Genomic DNA, 19,383 nt, shown 5'->3' with positions numbered 1-19,383 from the left:
CGACGACCCATCTCCACTCGTCATTAATCTCAGGAGGACGAAACTCATCGCGTCTGACTTCCTGCCTTGTTATGACACTCTGTGGTTCATCACAGGGTAGCAGGCTGGAGACCCGACACACCCACACTTGTTTTAGAAACAGACTGAACAAACCAACGACTCACAATGTTGATTACAAGTGATTATTAAAATGATCAGTAACACTGCCAGAGCAAATACCATGTTCCCTTTAGTGTTCACTCCTGTCTGTCTTCTTCTGCTGTTCCCTTTAGGTGTTTACTTCCTGTCTGTCTTCTTCTGCTGTTCCCGTTAGTGTTTACTTCCTGTCTGTCTTCTTCTGCTGTTCCCTTTAGTTTACTTCCCGTCTGTCTTCTTCTGCTGTTCCCTTTCGTGTCCGTCTTCTTCTGCTGTTTCCTTTAGTGTTCACTTCCTGTCTGTCTTCTTCTGATGTTCCCTTTAGTGTTTACTTCCTGTCTGTCTTCTTCTGCTGTTCCCGTTAGTGTTACTTCCTGTCCGTCTTCTTCTGCTGTTCCCGTTAGTGTTTACTTCCTGTCCGTCTTCTTCTGCTGTTCCCTTTAGTGTTTACTTCCTGTCTGTCTTCTTCTGCTGTTCCCTTTAGTGTTTACTTCCTGTCTGTCTTCTTCTCCTGTTCCCGTTAGTGTTTACTTCCTGTCTGTCTTTTTCTCCTGTTCCCTTTAGTGTTTACTTCCTGTCTGTCTTCGTCTGCTGTTCCCTTTAGTGTTTACTTCCTGTCTGTCTTCTTCTGTTGTTCCCTTTAGTGTTTACTTCCTGTCTGTCTTCGTCTGCTGTTCCCTTTAGTGTTTACTTCCTGTCCATCTTCTTTTGCTGTTCCCTTTAGTGTTTACTTCCTGTCTGTCTTCTTCTGCTGTTCCCTTTAGTGTTTACTTCCTGTCTGTCTTCTTCTTCTGCTGTTCCCTTTAGTGTTTTGATGCAATAATCTAATATCCGTTGTCCAATTGATCATCCTTAGCAACGGTCTGTTCTCCATAGCAACAGTCTTTTATTGACAAATAACAGACACCTGGAATGTCCAAATCAACCAATCAGAATTGAGTTTAAAACTAAGCCATGTAACGGCTAGAGGTTACTTCTCTTGACAGCAATAAAAAGATGCCAAGCAGAATAGCTGATAAACAAAAACCTGATGATTATAAAAACACACGAGTCAATTTCCCTAAGCAGGTTGAACAGGAAGTCAACGGCAATGAAGCGCTTACATTAAGATGTTAACCTGCTCCATTTCACACACATGAGTCTATCACAGTGTAAAAAGGCAGCTATCCAATTACACAGCGCTGTAGTGTGAGTATTAGGGGAAGCTGAGCGGGGATGGTAGCATTGGGAAATAATGATAATGATAGTAATAATAATCATGAATGATGCGTCCATTAGGCTAACCTTATTACGCAGATCCAGATGTCAACGATCCACATTCAACACGATTTCTTCATTAATGTCATTTAATGAATTCACTTTGCCATCAGGTCATCAGAAACCACAGCAGGCCGCTGATTATTGTGAGGCGCCACAGCAAATACTGACCTTATAGTACCTCATTTAAACACCACTAAGCACCACATACTGAGGCAAACTCAATTTACATTTATTTGGGGAAAGGTAGGGGGTCCTCAATATTTGATGCAGTCTCAGCCCGTCAACCCTAAAGCTTTATACACCTTGTTGTGGTCTGAAGTTAGGGAATATGGATCTAATGAATAAAGAACTTTCATTTAAATATAAATGATCATAACGGAGTTCAGTACGAGTCAATAAAGGAAAACAATATTGTATCCAGGGTTAAAAAAATGCTGTTATTTCATTGTTTTAGGACTCATTCCTCTCAGCACATTATCTACAACCATGAGTGGTTATATATTGACTCCATGACAACATTACTCTGTGATAAAACAGAGTTTGAGCTACCTGTGGATCATTTTCAAATTCTGACAGATGAAGACTTCGTGTGTAATATGCGACCATCTTTCACTACATCTTTTTGTAAGTAATCTACCAGCACCTGGGGCTCTCGGGAGCTAGAACAAAATCATTCATGTGGCTACGACATATGGTGGGAGAACACCTTGCTTACAGCTCAGGTTTTATTACCCTAAGTGATGGCAACTGCTCAAAACAAGAGGGGAGAAACCGTCAGTTCGATGTGGCGCTGTCCATACAGCAGGTGAGTGGGCAGAATAATTATCAATATTGAATTTAAAAATAAACGTACTGGTTTGAAACCTCCTGCATTTACTGTAGAAACCAACCTGTATACAGCCTATTCGTCTCAATGATGCAAATTGATCTAATACTTCATATGAAAAATAGCAAACCTATGGAATGTCCAAATCGACCAATCAGAAGAAAGTATTCAACTGAGCTGTGGAATAAATGTAGGTTAAATGCATGCTTCATCTCAGTTTCCTTTTATTGCAGTTGCATACATTTCCATAACTGCAGTTTAAAATGTTGAGCTCACCCTAACCCGTAACCGTGGTTTGGTCAGTGGTGTCTCTCCACCATTGACACTCTTTCTCTGTATCCTATTGTTGCAGCAGTGGCCTATTTTCCCCACAGTGATCATTAAAACCTCATCTCGTTACCTCCACGCCTACACTAACCTTCTCTCCTCCCCCTCCCCCTCCTCCTCTCATCTTCCTCCTGACTCTCCCTGAAGTTTCCCTCCCCAGAGGCCATGCTCTCCTCTCTGCGTCTCCAGTGTGGTGTAAGCATTTTGTTCTTGGTGCAGCGAAAGCAGAACAGCGGTACGGAGGGGGAACAATTTGGCAGAGGCTTATCGTGACACCGTTATGCAGACGACCCCTTCTTAAAAAAGCAGTGTTTTTTCATCTTCTGAACTCTCCTCTGTTTGTAAGGTGAGCACAGGGGATGGGATTTAAAGTGGTTATAGGAGGCAACAACTTCAAAAAACCAGCAATAGATATACACAAGCATGGTATAGAAGCTATGATGTGATTGATAAAACAGCTGAGTTAAATACTGGTCAATTTCTGACATGACAGGGGTCTACTATTTTTCACTAACAGACTGTTGCTAAGGAGAACAGACCGTTGCTAAAGCAGGATTACAGTTGGACTGGCTTTTCTTTTCAATCAAAAAAGTTGCAAAGGTCAGAAGCATTCATTCAAAATCACAACAGAATACCCTTCTGCAAATCTGGGAGACATTTGCAGAAGTCTCCTTTCCAGGCAGGTTTAATTATCTTACAAATCCACTGCATTTGCTCACTTGGTAGAGCTGTTCCCGCGGCAGGTCTGAATCCAGCCTTACTCACACTAGCAAGCTGCAGGAACGTGTGGGAGTGAGTCATTTCTTAATGCTCTTCATGTTCTGCATATATCGGCTTGTTTTATGTGTTTCTTTGAATTCTCTCTGCTTTTTAATGACTGTTGTTAAATATCATTCTGCACTATTTGGTAATGCTCTTAATGAATTAGAAGCACTTTGAACTCTGTTGAAAGGTGCTATATAGATAAACTTCCTTTGCTTTTTTCCCCCTCTATAATATACAGTATCTCTCTGATAAAGGCCCAAACTGACCTGACAAATCCTATCCCACAATTTCTCACAGTGAAAATCTGCAGCCAGCTTTTCTTTTGGCTTGTTCATTTCACTTTCCAACTCACTGTTAGCTCAAGAAGCAGAAGTAAAGTGTGTGCTTGTGTCAAACTAAAGCAGGGTGGATTAGATTCCATTTTTAGAAAAGGAATTAATGACAAAAGATGATGTTACCATTAAATATTGGTTAAAAAAATAAGCACACAGAGTCTAAAAGGTACATATTGGCGCTTCCATCAGACGTAGCAGAGGCCCAACAGGACTCCAGGAGAGCAGATTGAAGGCTTGATTTGTTACTCTAGCAGAATCCCAAACAATAGGACTGTCTCCCTCGCTTGATATTTTTTTGATGAAATCATTACTTGGTTGATCCATTTTTGATTTGTTGATTTTGCCAGATCAATGCTTTAGGAGACAACAGACACGGCACATCATTTATAGAGTTTGCTGAAGAATCGATATCCAACTAACACGGGAATAATTTAAGGTTGGTATTGTTGTCCTCGTCTATAAATAACTGATTTTGGGAACAGATTTTCTCAACCACAGCACAAAGGCTTGGCTTACAATCACCTAACTGCTGCACCAAAGCTGTACTAGGCTGTCCAACAATGCTTCTTCCGATGCAGCATGCATGGGTCTGCTGTTCCTGTAAGGATTTTTACACCGGAGACACAACAGCACACATCATCATCACTGCCAGAGCATCCAAAATTGTTATGGAAATGAGGCGAGGGAAGGGTGCACCGCGCAACTTTTTCCATAATATCAGCACAAAATGCACTGGAGACAGCGCTTTCCCTCCAAAAAAACTAAACTAAAAAACAGAAGCCTGTAATGCTAACACGCCAGAGTTCAGCCCTTTTTCCAAAATAACAAGATGATGCCAGAGAGAGTGGGCAGAGAAGCGTCTGTTGAAATGATTCGGTTCACACTGGTCGGCGCAACCCCGGCACAATCCCTCATATCTTTTTTTAGCAGGTGCTACCAGGCTGGAGCATGGGACCCTGCCTTTGTATTTCCCTGCAAGGCATATAGTGTTTGCAGCATGATGGAGGGTGGAGGATGCTGAGGGAGCCAGCGAGGCCCATCTTCCTCCCAGGGGAGAGGAGTGAATAGCGGCTACACTGCTGCCCAGGCCTGCCTGTCTTTCCCAGGGGAAAACATCCGGAGGGGGTATAGACACTGCGGAGGAGAAGCATGCACAGCTATTTATAGAGCAGGTAAAGAGGAGAGGTGAGGAAAGAGAGGAAGGGGAGTGAGAAACAGAAGTGTAGATGACAGCAGCTGGTAGCATCATCCGGCTCGGGCGTCAAACTCATTTAATTCAGTTCCACAAAAAGCCAAATTTGATCTCAAGTGGGACAGACCAACGACAACTCTAAATGATTCCCTTTGTTTAAGGGCAAGAAAGTGTTAACTAAGTATTAAGTATTCAAATTAACTACCTTTTTACAAAACATGCAGAACAACCTGACATTCCTTAAGAAAAATAAGTGCGTTTCAACAATTTCATTATCATGTTTCAACGTGTTTGAACAGAACATTAACTCAAACCAATACGGCCAATGAGGCACCAGAAAGCAAATCTGACGCAGGGAATAATCATCCAATGGACGGGCAAGAAACGTCCTCTTGTTAATTTATTGTCGGGGATCCAATGTCCAACAAATATCAAACCATGTTTTCACTTGTGCTTTCCCCGATAAAAAACAACTGCCATCTCTGGAGCGCCAATCCCATTACAACCTGTCTCTAATCATGTGCATAATCACCAGGTGCCCAAAACCACCTTCAGAATAAAAGCATACGGAATAACTTTAAATAACTAATACAAATAATGTGGATTAAGACAACTTAAATCAAGATATAGCTCCAACAATGTCCATGACTGTGTACAGATCACAGTGTATCCAGAAAGGCACATCTCATCTAGTCACCGCTACGTGGAACTGATCGATGTTGGATTCAAAACCACTTGTCAAGATCTAGCTATTATTTCACATTCATTTCCACAACTGTGCAGTCATCCTGACACACCACCATACAAACTACAGCGGGAACTACTAAGGAAGTAGGTTAGGTTATCCCCCTGCCTTGTAAAAGTATATTTCATGCATAGAAAATACATAAAGGTTGAGGAGATTAAAGGAAATGTCTTCAAAGTTTGACTTTCATTGAATGTATTAAGTCAACAGATTTCACTTCACTGTATTAGGTCAGTTGAAAGCAAAACTGTTAGTAGTGTCAACTCAATATAAATGCTTTCAACGACCCTAGAACCGTAATGGGAAATCTGTTGACTTAATACATTCAAAGTCAACGTTCCAGTTATTCTTCAGTGTGTTTTGACAACAACACCTGGATCGGAGCACAGTTCTTGACTTTTGAACACGGCCTGCTGCTGCAAAAACCGAGGATGCCTCAACGTATTGATTCACGGTGCAGAGGGTTCATGCGGAGGTTAGCTGCGCTCGACTGAGAGAGCTGAGAGAGAATAGTTAAGTCAAGACCACAGTGATATTTTATCAATACAGACTCGACTCGCGGTGCAAAGATCTTTGGGAAGTTTCTATACGAGCCCAGTTCTCCCCCTCTGCCTTCTTCCTTAATAAATAAAACAACTTTGATACTTTATTTATTTTAGCAGCGGCTCTTTCCGTCAGCTCTCAGTGCGGTGTGTAACGTCTCTGTTCCTCTCTGATGCCCTTTAATCATTTTCATCATTTCACTGAGCTGACATTTCACATAAAGAGCCGTTCTCATCCCTGGATTACGCTTCATGATGAACGGTGATAATTACTGTCAGTCATGTCGGTGTTTCAGCTCCGAAGTGTGCGTGCTTACAGGGAAAGAGTGTGCAACATCCATAACCAGATAGCATCAGGAATTGGGACAGATATACCATACCATGAACTGGAATCTGTGGATTGAAGTGGTCGTATAGCAATTATTTGCCATGTGTTGCTTTTAATGAATGAATTGGGAGAAATTAATGTAAAGATATCTATGTTTAATTATAACAATGAACTGAAATGACTACAGCTAACACATTAGCCTGGGTCTTACCCGTTATTTAGTATAATGGATGCTGTCCAACAACATCATCTCTGACCCCAACTGTCAGGGTTGGGGAAACAAGACCCAAGTGCAGTAAATCAAGGGGAAGCGGGTAAGGGTCCAAACAAAAAGCGAGCGTTATTCAAACGCTGTTGACGAAACCACGAAGCAAGGGGAACACAGGACATGAAAAACACTTAGCTTCAGACATGAAGGGAGACAGGAACAGGCAGGTAACATGGACAAGATCAGGAAGAAATGACGACGACCGAACAAGAGGCAAAAGGGAAACAGGGACTAAATACACGGTAATCACAAGACGAGAGACAGCTGGAAGGGGGAGGAGAAAACACAGGGGCAACAGGTGAACACAATGACGCAATCAGGCACAGGAGGGAAACACAGACAGGAAGTGAAGCTAAACATGACACAAGAGGGGAAACCTTTCAAAATAAAACAGGACATGACCGATACGAAACAAGGATCATGACACCAAACACGTTCTGAACAACCATCTAATGGGATGTACGGGGTCCCTCGGTTTAATAAAGTCAGACTGAAGCACTCCCAGGTCGAATGCATGCTAAAGGGTCTTCGAGCATGTTTCTCTCAGTGACTGACGTATAATGTTTGTTTTTCCTTTATTGTGTCTGAATATCTCTCCTTATTACTGTTGATGTGATGCGAGGGAAATTTCAGATTTGATCTGACAATTACAGTGGTATTATTCCCCCCCTTTTTACTGTTTGTCTATTTCTACTTTCCAATAAAGGCAAAACAAGCCCGAAAAAGTTACCTAAAGTGTGTGTGTGTGTGTGTGTGTGTGTGTGTGTGTGTGTGGGCAGCCCCTTCTCAAAGAACAGAGATGGTATAAATTACACCAAATTGCACCATATACTTTCTCCTCTTCTTGTCTCGTGTATTTTTTCCTTATTGTTTTTGCGTTTTTTCCCATTATTACGTACTTTTTGTAAACTCTTTTGGATTTCTTAACTTTTTTGTTATCCAATGTAAACAAATACACAACGAAGTGCAAGAAAAACACCAACATGCAGAAGTGTTGACGAGTAACTACGATGCTTGTTACTAACACTTGTTTCTGCATCCATCTTAACTTTCATAGAGTAATGATTAACACATAGGAGCGTTCTCTTGTTGCTAAAGGTCTTAGCGTCTTTGGTTCACATGGATGCAAAATAACACTGCTTTTTTAACTAACATGTACCCATGTGTGTGCCTGATGAGCGCCCTCCCACAGCCACCAGCTGTGCATGCCGTGTGTCTCAATAATATTAGCCTCTGCTCAAATAAAAAGGCATGAGCAGCGAGAACCAAAGCAGCATGGGATGATAGGATGCTCTATATCTCAGTGTGTTTGTTTTGGAGGAGCAGGAAACATCAGAGGGAGGAAAGTTACAGCGTGGCGCTAACTTGAGCTTTTTCTTTTCCTCTCATCAAAACAAAGCAGAGTCCCCCCCGGCCCCGCAGGGATACACAAGCTTTGTTGTTATTATGGATTGTTTGTGAGTACATGAATGAATTCAGCAGTGTGAGGTTTGTATAAGACAACAGAGGGGGATAAAGGAGTGTTTGAACCGGCTGCTTTTAGCTCCATCTGAGGGTTAGCTCCTGCAAAATGGCTCCATTAAAGCGGCCCTATCATGCTTTTAGGAGTTTTCCCCTTCCTGTAGTGGGTTATATAGGTTTTAGTGCATGTAAATGGTCTGCAAAGACACAAATCCTAAAGTCCCCCCTGCCCGAAACGCCTCCTTTGGACTCCTTTGTTTACTTCCTGAACATAATGACTATTGGCTAGCGCTGCGACACATTGTACGTGATAGGCTAAGGGACATCTCTGAACAATCACAACAGGTTGCCAGCTAGCCAATCAGAGCAGACTGGGCTCTGGTTTCAGACAGAGGGTGAAAAGAGGAGCTGCAGAAGAGCTTTTTGAACATAAAAGCAACTATTGCATTTTTTATTTTATTTTTTGTGATTGATGACAACTTTCCAGATTCAGCAATCTTTAAATGTGCGCTGTCTATTTCCTCCAGGATCTGTGTATCCCTGCAGTGAAGCACAGTGTTAGAGGAAGTGATGATACAAGACAAATAGATAAATGGAAACAAATAAAAGAAGTTGTTTTACACAAAATAAATTGCTCGCACGAGGAACAATGGGCTCGGCAGAGATTGTGCTGTCAATGCAAGATGAAAGTCTCCCCTTCTTCAACAGAGAGCAGTTTTCTAACCCTTGTGAGTTATTTAACTGGAAGACCTTATGAAATAATCTAGAGATAAGTGCTCTGGATGTGTCTCGGGGTAATGATGATGTTTTCTCTGTAAAACGGTGACTGTACATGTCAGGAGGTCAGGACAGGCTTCATTTACCACAAACAGTCCTGTCCTCCGTCGAGGGGAGACACTGATTTTGTATTTACTACTGCTGAAACTTCTGCAGGAGGTAAACCACGGACCAGGCACTGATGCAAGACGTTGAAACACTTTTATAAACCTTTTTGCCAGACTACCCTTCATGTAATCCCTCTCCCCTCGTTGTCTCCCCTTGTCTTCCTCGTCTATCTGTGCAGGGACAGTATAAAAGCTTCCCTTTAGACTAATGCTTCACTTATAGCAGGCATTAATATGATCCCCACAGAGATAATTCCTTTAGATGGAGTGTGTGTAAGTTTGTGTGTGTGTGTTTTGATTGTGTGTGTCCGTATTTTCATCAGATGAGAAATGAGCTATCCTCCCGCCCCCTCCCCTCCCCCGCCACATATTAATTACATCAGGCCGGTGATATATGGACAGATTACGGGGTGTAAAACGCATTATTTCCTTATGGAAACAGGACCCCGGAGAGATCCATCAGCTTGCATCACGCTCGGTTTGGGCTTCACTACATCATACGTGAGCGCGCCGCTTACCTGCCTTAATCTGAGGGATCTATCCTCCCCGAGAACCATTCGCTTTTAACGCCGTTGCTCTCCAAAAGACAAACAACATTGATTTTCTCAACGCTGAAATAAGTATAGGATTATTTTTACCTGACAAGTTCAACTTAACTTTCCGGACAACAAAGCGAGTCATTTTGACACAACAGCCAGACTAAAATCAGTCAGTGCTTTGTTAGAATTCAGGAATAATTGTGATGAATTTCACATGTTTACATCAAAGATTCTCAAGAACTTGAAAGTAGAAAATGAACTGGCTATTTCCTAATAAATTCTAATAAACAATAATGACAAGTTCTAGATTAAAGTGAGGGAAGATGTGTTGATGTGTCTGGTGGAAAATGGGGAAACTTGACTCCACCACTGTTCACATTCGGTATCCCATAAACGTGTTAGGTCTCACTAAACCACCAACACTGTTCTCCCAAACCTTAAAGGAGCCCTATTCTGCTCCTTTTCAGGTTCATATTTGTATGTAGAGTCCTCTCCTGTGACATGTCTCCATGCTCTGATGTTCAGAAAGCTCTTTATGTTTCTCATACTGCCTGTGCTGCAACACCTCTTTTCACCCTCGGTCTGAAACCAGAGCCCAGTCTGCTCTGATTGGTTAGCTGGCCGGCTCTGTTGTGATTTGTGAGATGTCCCGCCCCTCAGTTTATCAAGTACAATGTGTTGGAGAGCTAGCCAGGAGAAGAGCGAGTGTTACAAAGTGATGTCACTATGTTCAAGAAGTAAACAAAGGAGTCCAATGGAGGCGTTTCAGGCAGGGGAAACTCCCTTTGGAGGAAAAACATGTGTTGTAGCCTTTGCAGACCATTTACATCCACTAAAACCTATATAAAAAAACACCCAAAAGGTTTAATAGAGCTTCTACAAAAGTACTTTTAATTGCTTAAACTTGACCAACATGTTACAACAGGGGAGGGGGCAAATTAAAAAACACCTATTGTAAATCTAGGAAGACACTGACGAACAACTCCGGAGAGTGGGAGGTCAGATCAGATGTTAATGTGAGAAGTTGTATAAAGACAACCACAAACAACCTGTTTAAAGGACTAGTTGATGACTCCACACTCTCGGTGTTAGAGTCGCAGTGACTCAGAGGAAACGCTCCTCTCAAAGTGAGCCGAGCACAAACTCTGAGTTTGACCTTATTAGTCGGGTGGTTCTCTGCCGCCGCAGCTATTGGAACAGGTTGGCAGGTTTGCCAGCGTTTATCAGAGCGTATTAGACCTTCGCTGGGCTTCTATTAAACTTAATGAACATTTAAATCCTTTAATGGATTGAAGGGAATTGAGAGCTGCAAATTATCAGCTCGACGCTCTCCGCCGGTGTTGATAAAGACGCCCTCCGATGGAACTTAAAGAGTCGCATTCGAGACAGCATCTTTTTCCCCTCACTTTGTTTCCTCCCCCCCGTCAGCGTCTCACACTCTGCTTGTTTCTGCCCTCTCTCCGTCTGCACATGTATCCCACCATGACTCTCTTTTGTCTCTATCACACGCGGGGTTCCTCTGTCTGTCTCTAACAGCGGAGCGAGGGCTGCTGCTGCAGAGCCACATCTCCGTCATTCATCAGTCACCATGAAGGGAACATCTGAGAAATCTCTCTCCAGGAGGGATGTGCTAACACAACCACAACACCAGCCCATTACAGAGCTGTCAGGCGCTCGCTGTATCTCACTCTTGCTTTATCCTCAGCCATCTGAGTGAAGGATCCCCCCCCCCACAGCCCTCCTCCCATGCTAGCCGAGCAGAGAAACTTTAATTACCCAACAATACAGCTGCAATCACAGAGCATGGCAGAGGCGAAACCCAGGGGCCGCTGAACTGTAGCCAGCCCAGCATCAGGTCCTGCTAATGGGTGGAAAGGGCCCAAGAGAGGCCCCTGATTTTCGGAGGCTTCGTCTGCTTTTCCTGGCTCAGGAGGACTGGCAGACTGGGCCGTATTGATCCGGCAGCTTCTATATTCCTGTCGACAGCTGCTAACAAGGCTGATGTCTCAATAAAGAGCGGCGCCTTGGGGAGGAAAAGAGCAGCCGGCCAACCTGTGTTAGGATGGGCCAGCAGACAGGGAGGGACGGTTCACGCCCTCTGAGGGTCTTTAATGCACTTCCTCACACTGCATATAACGCTCCCCCCTCCCCTCGAGATGACACTGTAAACTGATAATGGATCTCGAGTTAAGAAATGATATAATAACTGCAATCACTGCTTTTATTACTTTTAAAAGAAGCCCTTTTATGCTTTTGGGGGTTTAGTGGTTTATAGGTTTGTGTGCATGTAAATGGTCTGCAAAGGCTAAAATCCCTGAGTTCCCGAGGGGGTTTCTCTGTCACACACTCCCATTTCCCAACCTGAAACGCCTCCATTAGACTCACTTGTTTAATTCCAGTAACATAGCGACATCACTATGTTTACTGTTCTATTGGCTAGCGCTCCAACACATTATACGTGATAAGCTAAGGGGCGGGGCATCACAACAGAGCCAGCCAGCTAACCAATCAGAGCAGACTGGGCTCTGGCTTCAGACAGAGTGTGAAAATACAGGCAGTATGAGAGAAATAAAGAGCTTTTTGAACATTAAAGCATGGAGACATGTCCCAGGAGAGCTACAAAATACAAATATGAAGCTGAAAATGAGCCGAATATGTCCTCTGATTAATAACCACTACATTTTCACATTCATTTTAGTTTCAAGGTGAAAACATGAGTTATTAATCCAGACCTCTGTGTGTGATTTATTTATTTTTTCCTAGAGACCACCACATCTCTTAAAGCGCTTCAATCAATCCATCACAGCCTGGGTACTGACAGCTCTAAGTGATGGAGCAAAACAAACAAAAGAAACCAGTGTGCGTGTGAAGCAACACACTGACAGACTGACTAATGAGGCTGCTGATCTATTTTTGATGCTCGAGACTTTGGGATGTAGTATGGCCGCGCTGTGTGGAGAGAGGCAGCTCTACGAGTCAAAAAGAGGCTCAATGAGGAGGAACCGAGGAAGAAAAAATGTCTTTCCTTGTCGGAGAGCCGGCTGAAGTGTCCTTGAGCAAATTAAGCACTTATTACAAGAGCTTATTACACGGCTTAGTTGAATACTTGATTCTGATTGACCATTTGGACACTCAAGAGGTCTGCTCATTTTCGCTAGCAGACTGTTGCTAAGGGGAACAGACTGTTGCTAAGGTGAACTGTCCTATTAATCCGCAGAATCATTCAATTACACACGGCTGTGGACAACAAGTCAGTGAAAATCAGCAGAAGAAGACAGACAGGAAGTAAACGCAAACGGGAACAGCAGAAGAAGACAGACAGGAAGTAAACACTAAGTAAACGCAAACGGGAACAGCAGAAGAAGACAGACAGGAAGTAAACACTAAAGGGAACAGCAGAAGAAGACAGACAGGAAGTAAACACTAAAGGGGAACAGCAGAAGAACACAGACAGGAAGTGAACACTAAAGGGAACAGCAGAAGAAGACAGAGAGGAAGTAAACACTAAAGGGAACAGCAGAAGAACACAGACAGGAAGTGAACACTAAAGGGAACAGCAGAAGAAGACAGACAGGAAGTAAACACTAACGGGAACAGCAGAAGAAGACAGACAGGAAGTGAACACTAACGGGAACAGGAGAAGAAGACAGACAGGAAGTAAACACTAAAGGGAACAGCAGAAGAAGACAGACAGGAAGTAAACACTAAAGGGAACAGCAGAAGAAGACAGACAGGAAGTGAACACTAACAGGAACACGGTTTGGGCTCTGGCAGTGTTTAAAGACTGGTTCAGACTTGGACAGTTACTCGATCTGTGCTGCCGTCATTTTGAGTCACGTTGTCGTCGCTGCATCGGTACGCAGTTACATTAGTCATGTATTAAGCATCATGACGGCCCCGCTGCACATTGTTTCTCTGTTTTTTTACTCTGGAATCCATTGGAGGAATGTTTCCCCTCCAAGCTATTAATTACGACTTGTTCGGAGTATTTTCTCTCATGTGATGTAACCACACATCCAGCAGGTACTCCACTAATTGAGGAGAGATCAATATAAACAGAGGCGTCTGCTGTAGCAGTGATCACAATCAAAAGCCTTACTCTCTTTTCTTTTTCCGCAGTCAAAAATATGCCTTTTATTGCAGAAAGAGGGAAACTGCAGTTCCTAGCAGTCTCTCTCCTCTCAACTTTTCACCCTTTATTTTTTCTAAATCATGTGTTCGAATCATAGGCTGCTATTCTTAATTCCCTGCCTCTGTGCTTCTGTCCCCCTCGGTCCTCCTGCAGCAGAAGTATGTGGGAATAACCATCCACCTACAGTTTGCTCATTAGCAGCGAGTCCTGCTCTCTGCATGGGGCTTTTCATGTTCCTGCTTGCTGACAACAACCTGAAGGAACGGCATCCTCGCTGGGAGAGTGGCGGTGTGAAACAGTGAGCAGGAGTTGAATCAGGGACAGAGGCCCGGACTGGAGGGGACGCTCGGCGGAGATTACACAATGTGGGAGCTTCCTCTCTGTGTGGATGGTTTACAGTGATTTATCTGAAGGCTGGCTTCAATACTGATAACCAGAACTAATGGTGTCCTTTTCCATCCATCAATAACCGTGTTTTCCTTTATTTCTTTACCTAAAAACATGATTTCTGCTCCAGAGAACTACATCTGTATCCGAAGTGCCGATTTCTTTTAGTTTATAACTTCCTTTAGACTTCACGGTGAAAAGGACATACAGTTTGCGGCGTGCTTGCATTATATTTCACTTCGCGGACACTTTTATCCAAAGCAACTTGCAAAAAATGCAAATAACGTGAAGATGAAAACAATAGAAATGCGTGTGTATTTGTTTCAAATAAGACACATTTGTAAACGCTTGAGGTTGTGATTTAGATTATCTTTTACAAGGGCAGGTTTGAGAGGGTAGGACACAGAGTATGACATGCGCAAATGCTCCGCAGCGGGTCGAATTTGGTCTGCCGTTACACCGACTGAGCCCCAGTGCATTGGTCGCATGCGCTACTAGGTGGGCTATTAGGCGACCCAGTTTTGCAATTGTATCGCAGGAAAACCTACAACCTACGGAGACTCAGAGCGTACAAAAAATGAAGGAGTTTGATATTTTGAAACTAGCATGAAACTGTGATACCACCGGAAAGGCTCGCGTGTATCCGCCCCATGATTCGCTTCCTAAAAAATATTTTAAGAGTAATTTCCTTACTCCAAAATTACCGAAAATCTGACAGATTTTTCATTAACAAACTGAAAAATAAAGAAGCGCTTTGTCTAAGTAATACATGATTCTCCCATAGAGCAAAAAGCGAAATACATACAGTTAGCACACCTTGAGATGATCTGAGATCCATGACTTCTTTTTACTTGCTTCTATGCCCTCTGTGTAAATTATAAGCTTGTGATATTATTACGCAATAACAAAATAGAATTTGAAATAAAAGCTTGAATATAAATCTTAAAAATGCCTGCGAGAGAATTACACAACATCTCATCATAAACCCGACGGATATTTACTTATAGTATTCTCCGTATTCTATTTAATCTGATTATTTATTGAACAAAATGTTATTTATTTATTAGTTTTGGTTTCATCAATGATAAGAATGTCTTCTTGAGTCCAGAATTTGCATTTGCATCGTCTGACTTATATTTTACAACATATCAAATAAAGAACAGGGAAGGAGAAAGACAGATGTTGTGTGGAAACAATTCAAGCGGGATTTTACTTTTAAAAAATGTAGATCAGGTTTTTTGTTTTACTTGAAACCAGGCCTAATAAAACCTTGTGTCTCCATTACATAAAAAATAAGTACACAGAGAAAGAACGTAAGGATTAGGTTTCAAGAGATTTTAAGAAGACTATCCTCGCACTAAATAAACCATTTTAAAACCAATGGGATTATCTGCACACTACACAGGTGAACACAGACCTATGTTTGTTAACTACTGAAAGGTTTCAGAAAGACTTTGTTTTCAGTATGCATCTCAAACCGTACGCATAGACTAACACGTTTACAATCTTAACAGTTCACCTCTAACACTAGCTTCGGTTACCATGAAGTCTCTATGTAGAGAAGGTAACGCCTTACATCAGCTTATACATGATTATTCTCCCTCCATGCAAATGAAATATTGGGGTAAACTGAGCTGAGGACGCTTTACCTTCCTCCTCTACACCCCCGCTGAGCGAGCCGCTTCTGTTTTTTTTTCTGTTTCTGGATTTAAAAATAAAGGGCAATCTGACTCTCTATTATAATGACTGTGTCTCTCAGGCACCAGCGGATTAATATATTCACACGTTCTGTTTAAGAAAAACACATTTAGAGGAGTCACAATATTAAAACCTGCCCCATTTCTCCCCATGCATTACACACACACACATACGTAGTACACACACATACACGGCATTGTACTGTGCGTGCACACAGGTTTGAAGGACACTCGTTCGAAGTGGACCGGAGCAAAAACCCAAATGTACACAATTTGAAACCTCACTGTGTCAGAGAGGAGAGGTTGATAGGTGTCCGGTCAGCCTTAAACCCTTGCACGTACACAAGATGCAAACGTGAACAATGGACCACAACAAAATGGCTGTCCGAGGCTCGTATATCAAATATACATAAAGAAACGCAGCGTCTGTCTCTGTGATCGCTCTTAAGTCTGTGTGTGTGTGTGTGTGTGGGGGGGGGGGGGGCTCTTCATGGTTGTGTGAGCAGTTGCCTTTTCTTCCACCGATTTAATGTTTCCCTTAGTCGTTCTTTACAAAGGTTCCAAGTTCAGCAAAGCCAAGAGGCCAAATTACATTTTCAGCTTGTTATTTTCACAACGCATTTAAATAAATATAACAATTTTCCCAAATAGAATGAAATCAGTGATTACTCTCTTGCAGGATCTTGAAAAATACATGTTTTCATTTACATAATCCTGTTCATGATCAGGGCGAAAATCGTACTTTAGGGGACGTCATATTTACGTCGCTCTGGTGACTTTTACAGAGTCAGAGCGTCTTTCTAGCATAACCTGGTGTGCATAGCAATCACTTCAATCATTTGCATTGAGCAAGGTTAAATAACTATAAGAGACGTACTTTTTTCTGATGTTGAACAAGCTTTTTATCTTGTGAGTACAGATAGGTTTGTTTAAGGACCAGACAAACATTTAATATCTTTGCTAACAACAGTATTACAATTTGTTGATTTGTCTTGAGTATATTATTCCTATCCCGTGACCTAAAATGACACGAAATCCTATGTGAGTACGTACTGTTTGTGTTCATGTTAAAGACCGTGTTATTATGAGGAAGATAATGAGAGCCGTTTTAAAGGAGTTCAGTTCGGTCTGTTTTGAAATCCCTTTAGAAAAGAGTTCGGGCTTGGAGTTAAAATGAAGGGGGCCACCCGACCTGACCTATCCCGTCCCGGTTTGACTCCAACCGGGTTGCACGTCACAGCTGTCTCTCCGCTACATCTCTTTACCGTAACTAAGAGAAATTAAAAACGCCTTAAAAACATAAAAATCAGTTTAGACTGAATCTGAATTTTGGAAGAAAACCTAAATAGCTTCCGTTTGCTTGCGTACATTACAAAGTGGATCCTTTAGGTATCAAAACGTGCCCTTTAGTCTGGATCAAAGGCATATATATGACCCATATAACTGAAGACAATAATCTATATTAATTCAAGCAAACAGTAAGATCATGATACTGATTGTCAACATGATTCTATATATGTTTTGCTGTAGTGATTCAGTTTCCTCGATCGGTTGATCAATAATGCTGCTTTCCCTCAGTGGACACACACACCTGCACACACACTAAAAAAGCTCCCAACATCGTGTGTACTCTTTCACGTTTCAAAAATAAACTGGATTATTGATGAGGAAGACTTTCTTACACAGCTGGAAGTCAATGCGCTCGGTACTCAATGTGAGGTCAAAAATACCTTTATTCTTAAAGCCGTTACTCATCAAAGCGATGATTACACGACTGGAACACAGGACTGGACCGACTGTCTGTCTTCTTCTGACCTGAGGCGGCCCACCACTCCTGTCCCGAGTTTACACAGCTTAACATGGGATAAGAGCTGCCCTCACCTCTGCACTGCTGAGCTGATCCCACCTGAGCCAAAGCACTGATATCTCTCTTTTCTCCCCACTATCTCCCCCTCTTCCTCTACTTCTTCTTCTTCTTTCTTTTTCTGCAGCTTTTTTTTTTTTAACCCTGCAGTAGTAAGCAGAACAGGCCCTCAATCCCTGCTGTCACTCAACTTCCTGAGACCAGACCTATGTCAGGGTCCCTGTCACGCACACACACCAACACACACATAAAGGAAAGGCGTCGGGGGACTCTGAGTTGTGTGTGTGTGGCATTAGTCTAACAAGTGACGACAACACTTTTCCTATCACGGTGGAAACATGAAGGACAGGAGGATGGAAGTAAACAAACCCAGCCTGGGATTAAGGGAGAGAAGTGTGTGTGTTGGTGTGTGTGTGACATGAGCGCACACACACACACACACACACACAAACGCACATGGATGCACATTTAAGGACCTCAAAAGAAAAAGTGACATGTTCACCCCAGATCAGGATGGAAAACACACACACACACACACACACACACATACACACACACACACACACACACACACACACACACACACACACACACACACACACACACACACTATCTCACACACACTTTCACGTCAGTGCCTTTAACACATGCGCTGTTCCTGCAGCCAAATATGAGCAATGTCAAAACGAGTTCACACACACATTTCGACCAGATTGCACGAGTTGGGGTGCGCAGCAAACTTTGATGTCGTGCCCCGGGTTAGGACACACACACACACACACACACACACACACACCCACACACACCATCTGAGAGTGTGTGTAGGGAAATGTTGGTGTGGAGCTCCTTTACATGTTTGAAGTTAATCCACACTGTCAGTTACAGAATATGCATTGTTTGCCTCAAAAAGAGACACACACACACACACACATATACACACACACACTCTTACCTTCGTTACTGTTAGTTCCCGCGGTGCCCAGAGCCTGTAGTGATATAGTCCATAGCAGCATCACAGCCAGCCCCGGATCTGAAGCCATGGTGTTCTCCCTCCTCACACCCCGCCAGTCTCCCTCTGCCTCTCTCTCCCTCTCTCTGACTCCCCTCTCTGCCTCACTCTCCCTCTCTGCCTCTCGCTGCCTCCCTCTCTCCTCTTCCTCCCCTTCCTCTGAGTCCCAGGGTTGAAGCGAGAGCCGGCGTTGAGGAGTGTGCAGGCTGCGAGCTCATTGGGTCTGAGTTGGAGGCTGCCTTTGCCTTTCTGTGGCTCGCCTTCAGTCTGCCGGCTCCCTCACACACACACACACACACACACACACACACACACACACACACACACACACATACATACATACATACACTTACGGCAGGCAACCGAAATGGAGGGGGAGGGACCGGAGTGTCTGTCAAAGTCTCAGCAGCCAATGGGATCGGCCGGCAATGCACGCTAAATGCTCTGTACGATGACACACCCTCCTGTCCTACCTGCCTGGCTCACTTTCTGTTTATCTCTCTGGGTCATCACCTGGCACACTCTCTCTCTCTCTCTCTCTCTCCCACACACACACACACTCTACACACATTCACCTACCCAGTGGCTATTATCTGACTGGTGGGATAGAGTGAAAACAGCAGCATGTCTGCGAGGCTCAAGGATTGGTTATTGATCTCCTCTATTGCATTCGTAAAGCTATTAGAT

The 19,383-nt window shown here is 43.1% G+C and overlaps 1 protein-coding gene across 1 annotated transcript in view; it reads right to left on the bottom strand.

The window, feature by feature from the left end:
* Positions 1-18,792, bottom strand: part of epha8 (eph receptor A8) — a 95,388-nt gene extending 76,596 nt beyond the window's left edge. The window contains exon 1 of the mRNA XM_063911932.1: positions 18,640-18,792. Coding sequence (XP_063768002.1) covers positions 18,640-18,727 — 88 coding nt within the window. The 5' untranslated portion in view covers positions 18,728-18,792. The remainder of the gene's footprint in view (positions 1-18,639) is intronic.
* Positions 18,793-19,383: the final 591 nt, after the last annotated feature.

Source organism: Eleginops maclovinus, chromosome 20, assembly GCF_036324505.1.
Source record: "Eleginops maclovinus isolate JMC-PN-2008 ecotype Puerto Natales chromosome 20, JC_Emac_rtc_rv5, whole genome shotgun sequence".
Taxonomy (NCBI): Eukaryota; Metazoa; Chordata; class Actinopteri; order Perciformes; family Eleginopidae; genus Eleginops; species Eleginops maclovinus.
Note: the sequence above shows the minus strand (reverse complement) of the source record. Positions and strands in the feature narration are given on the sequence as shown.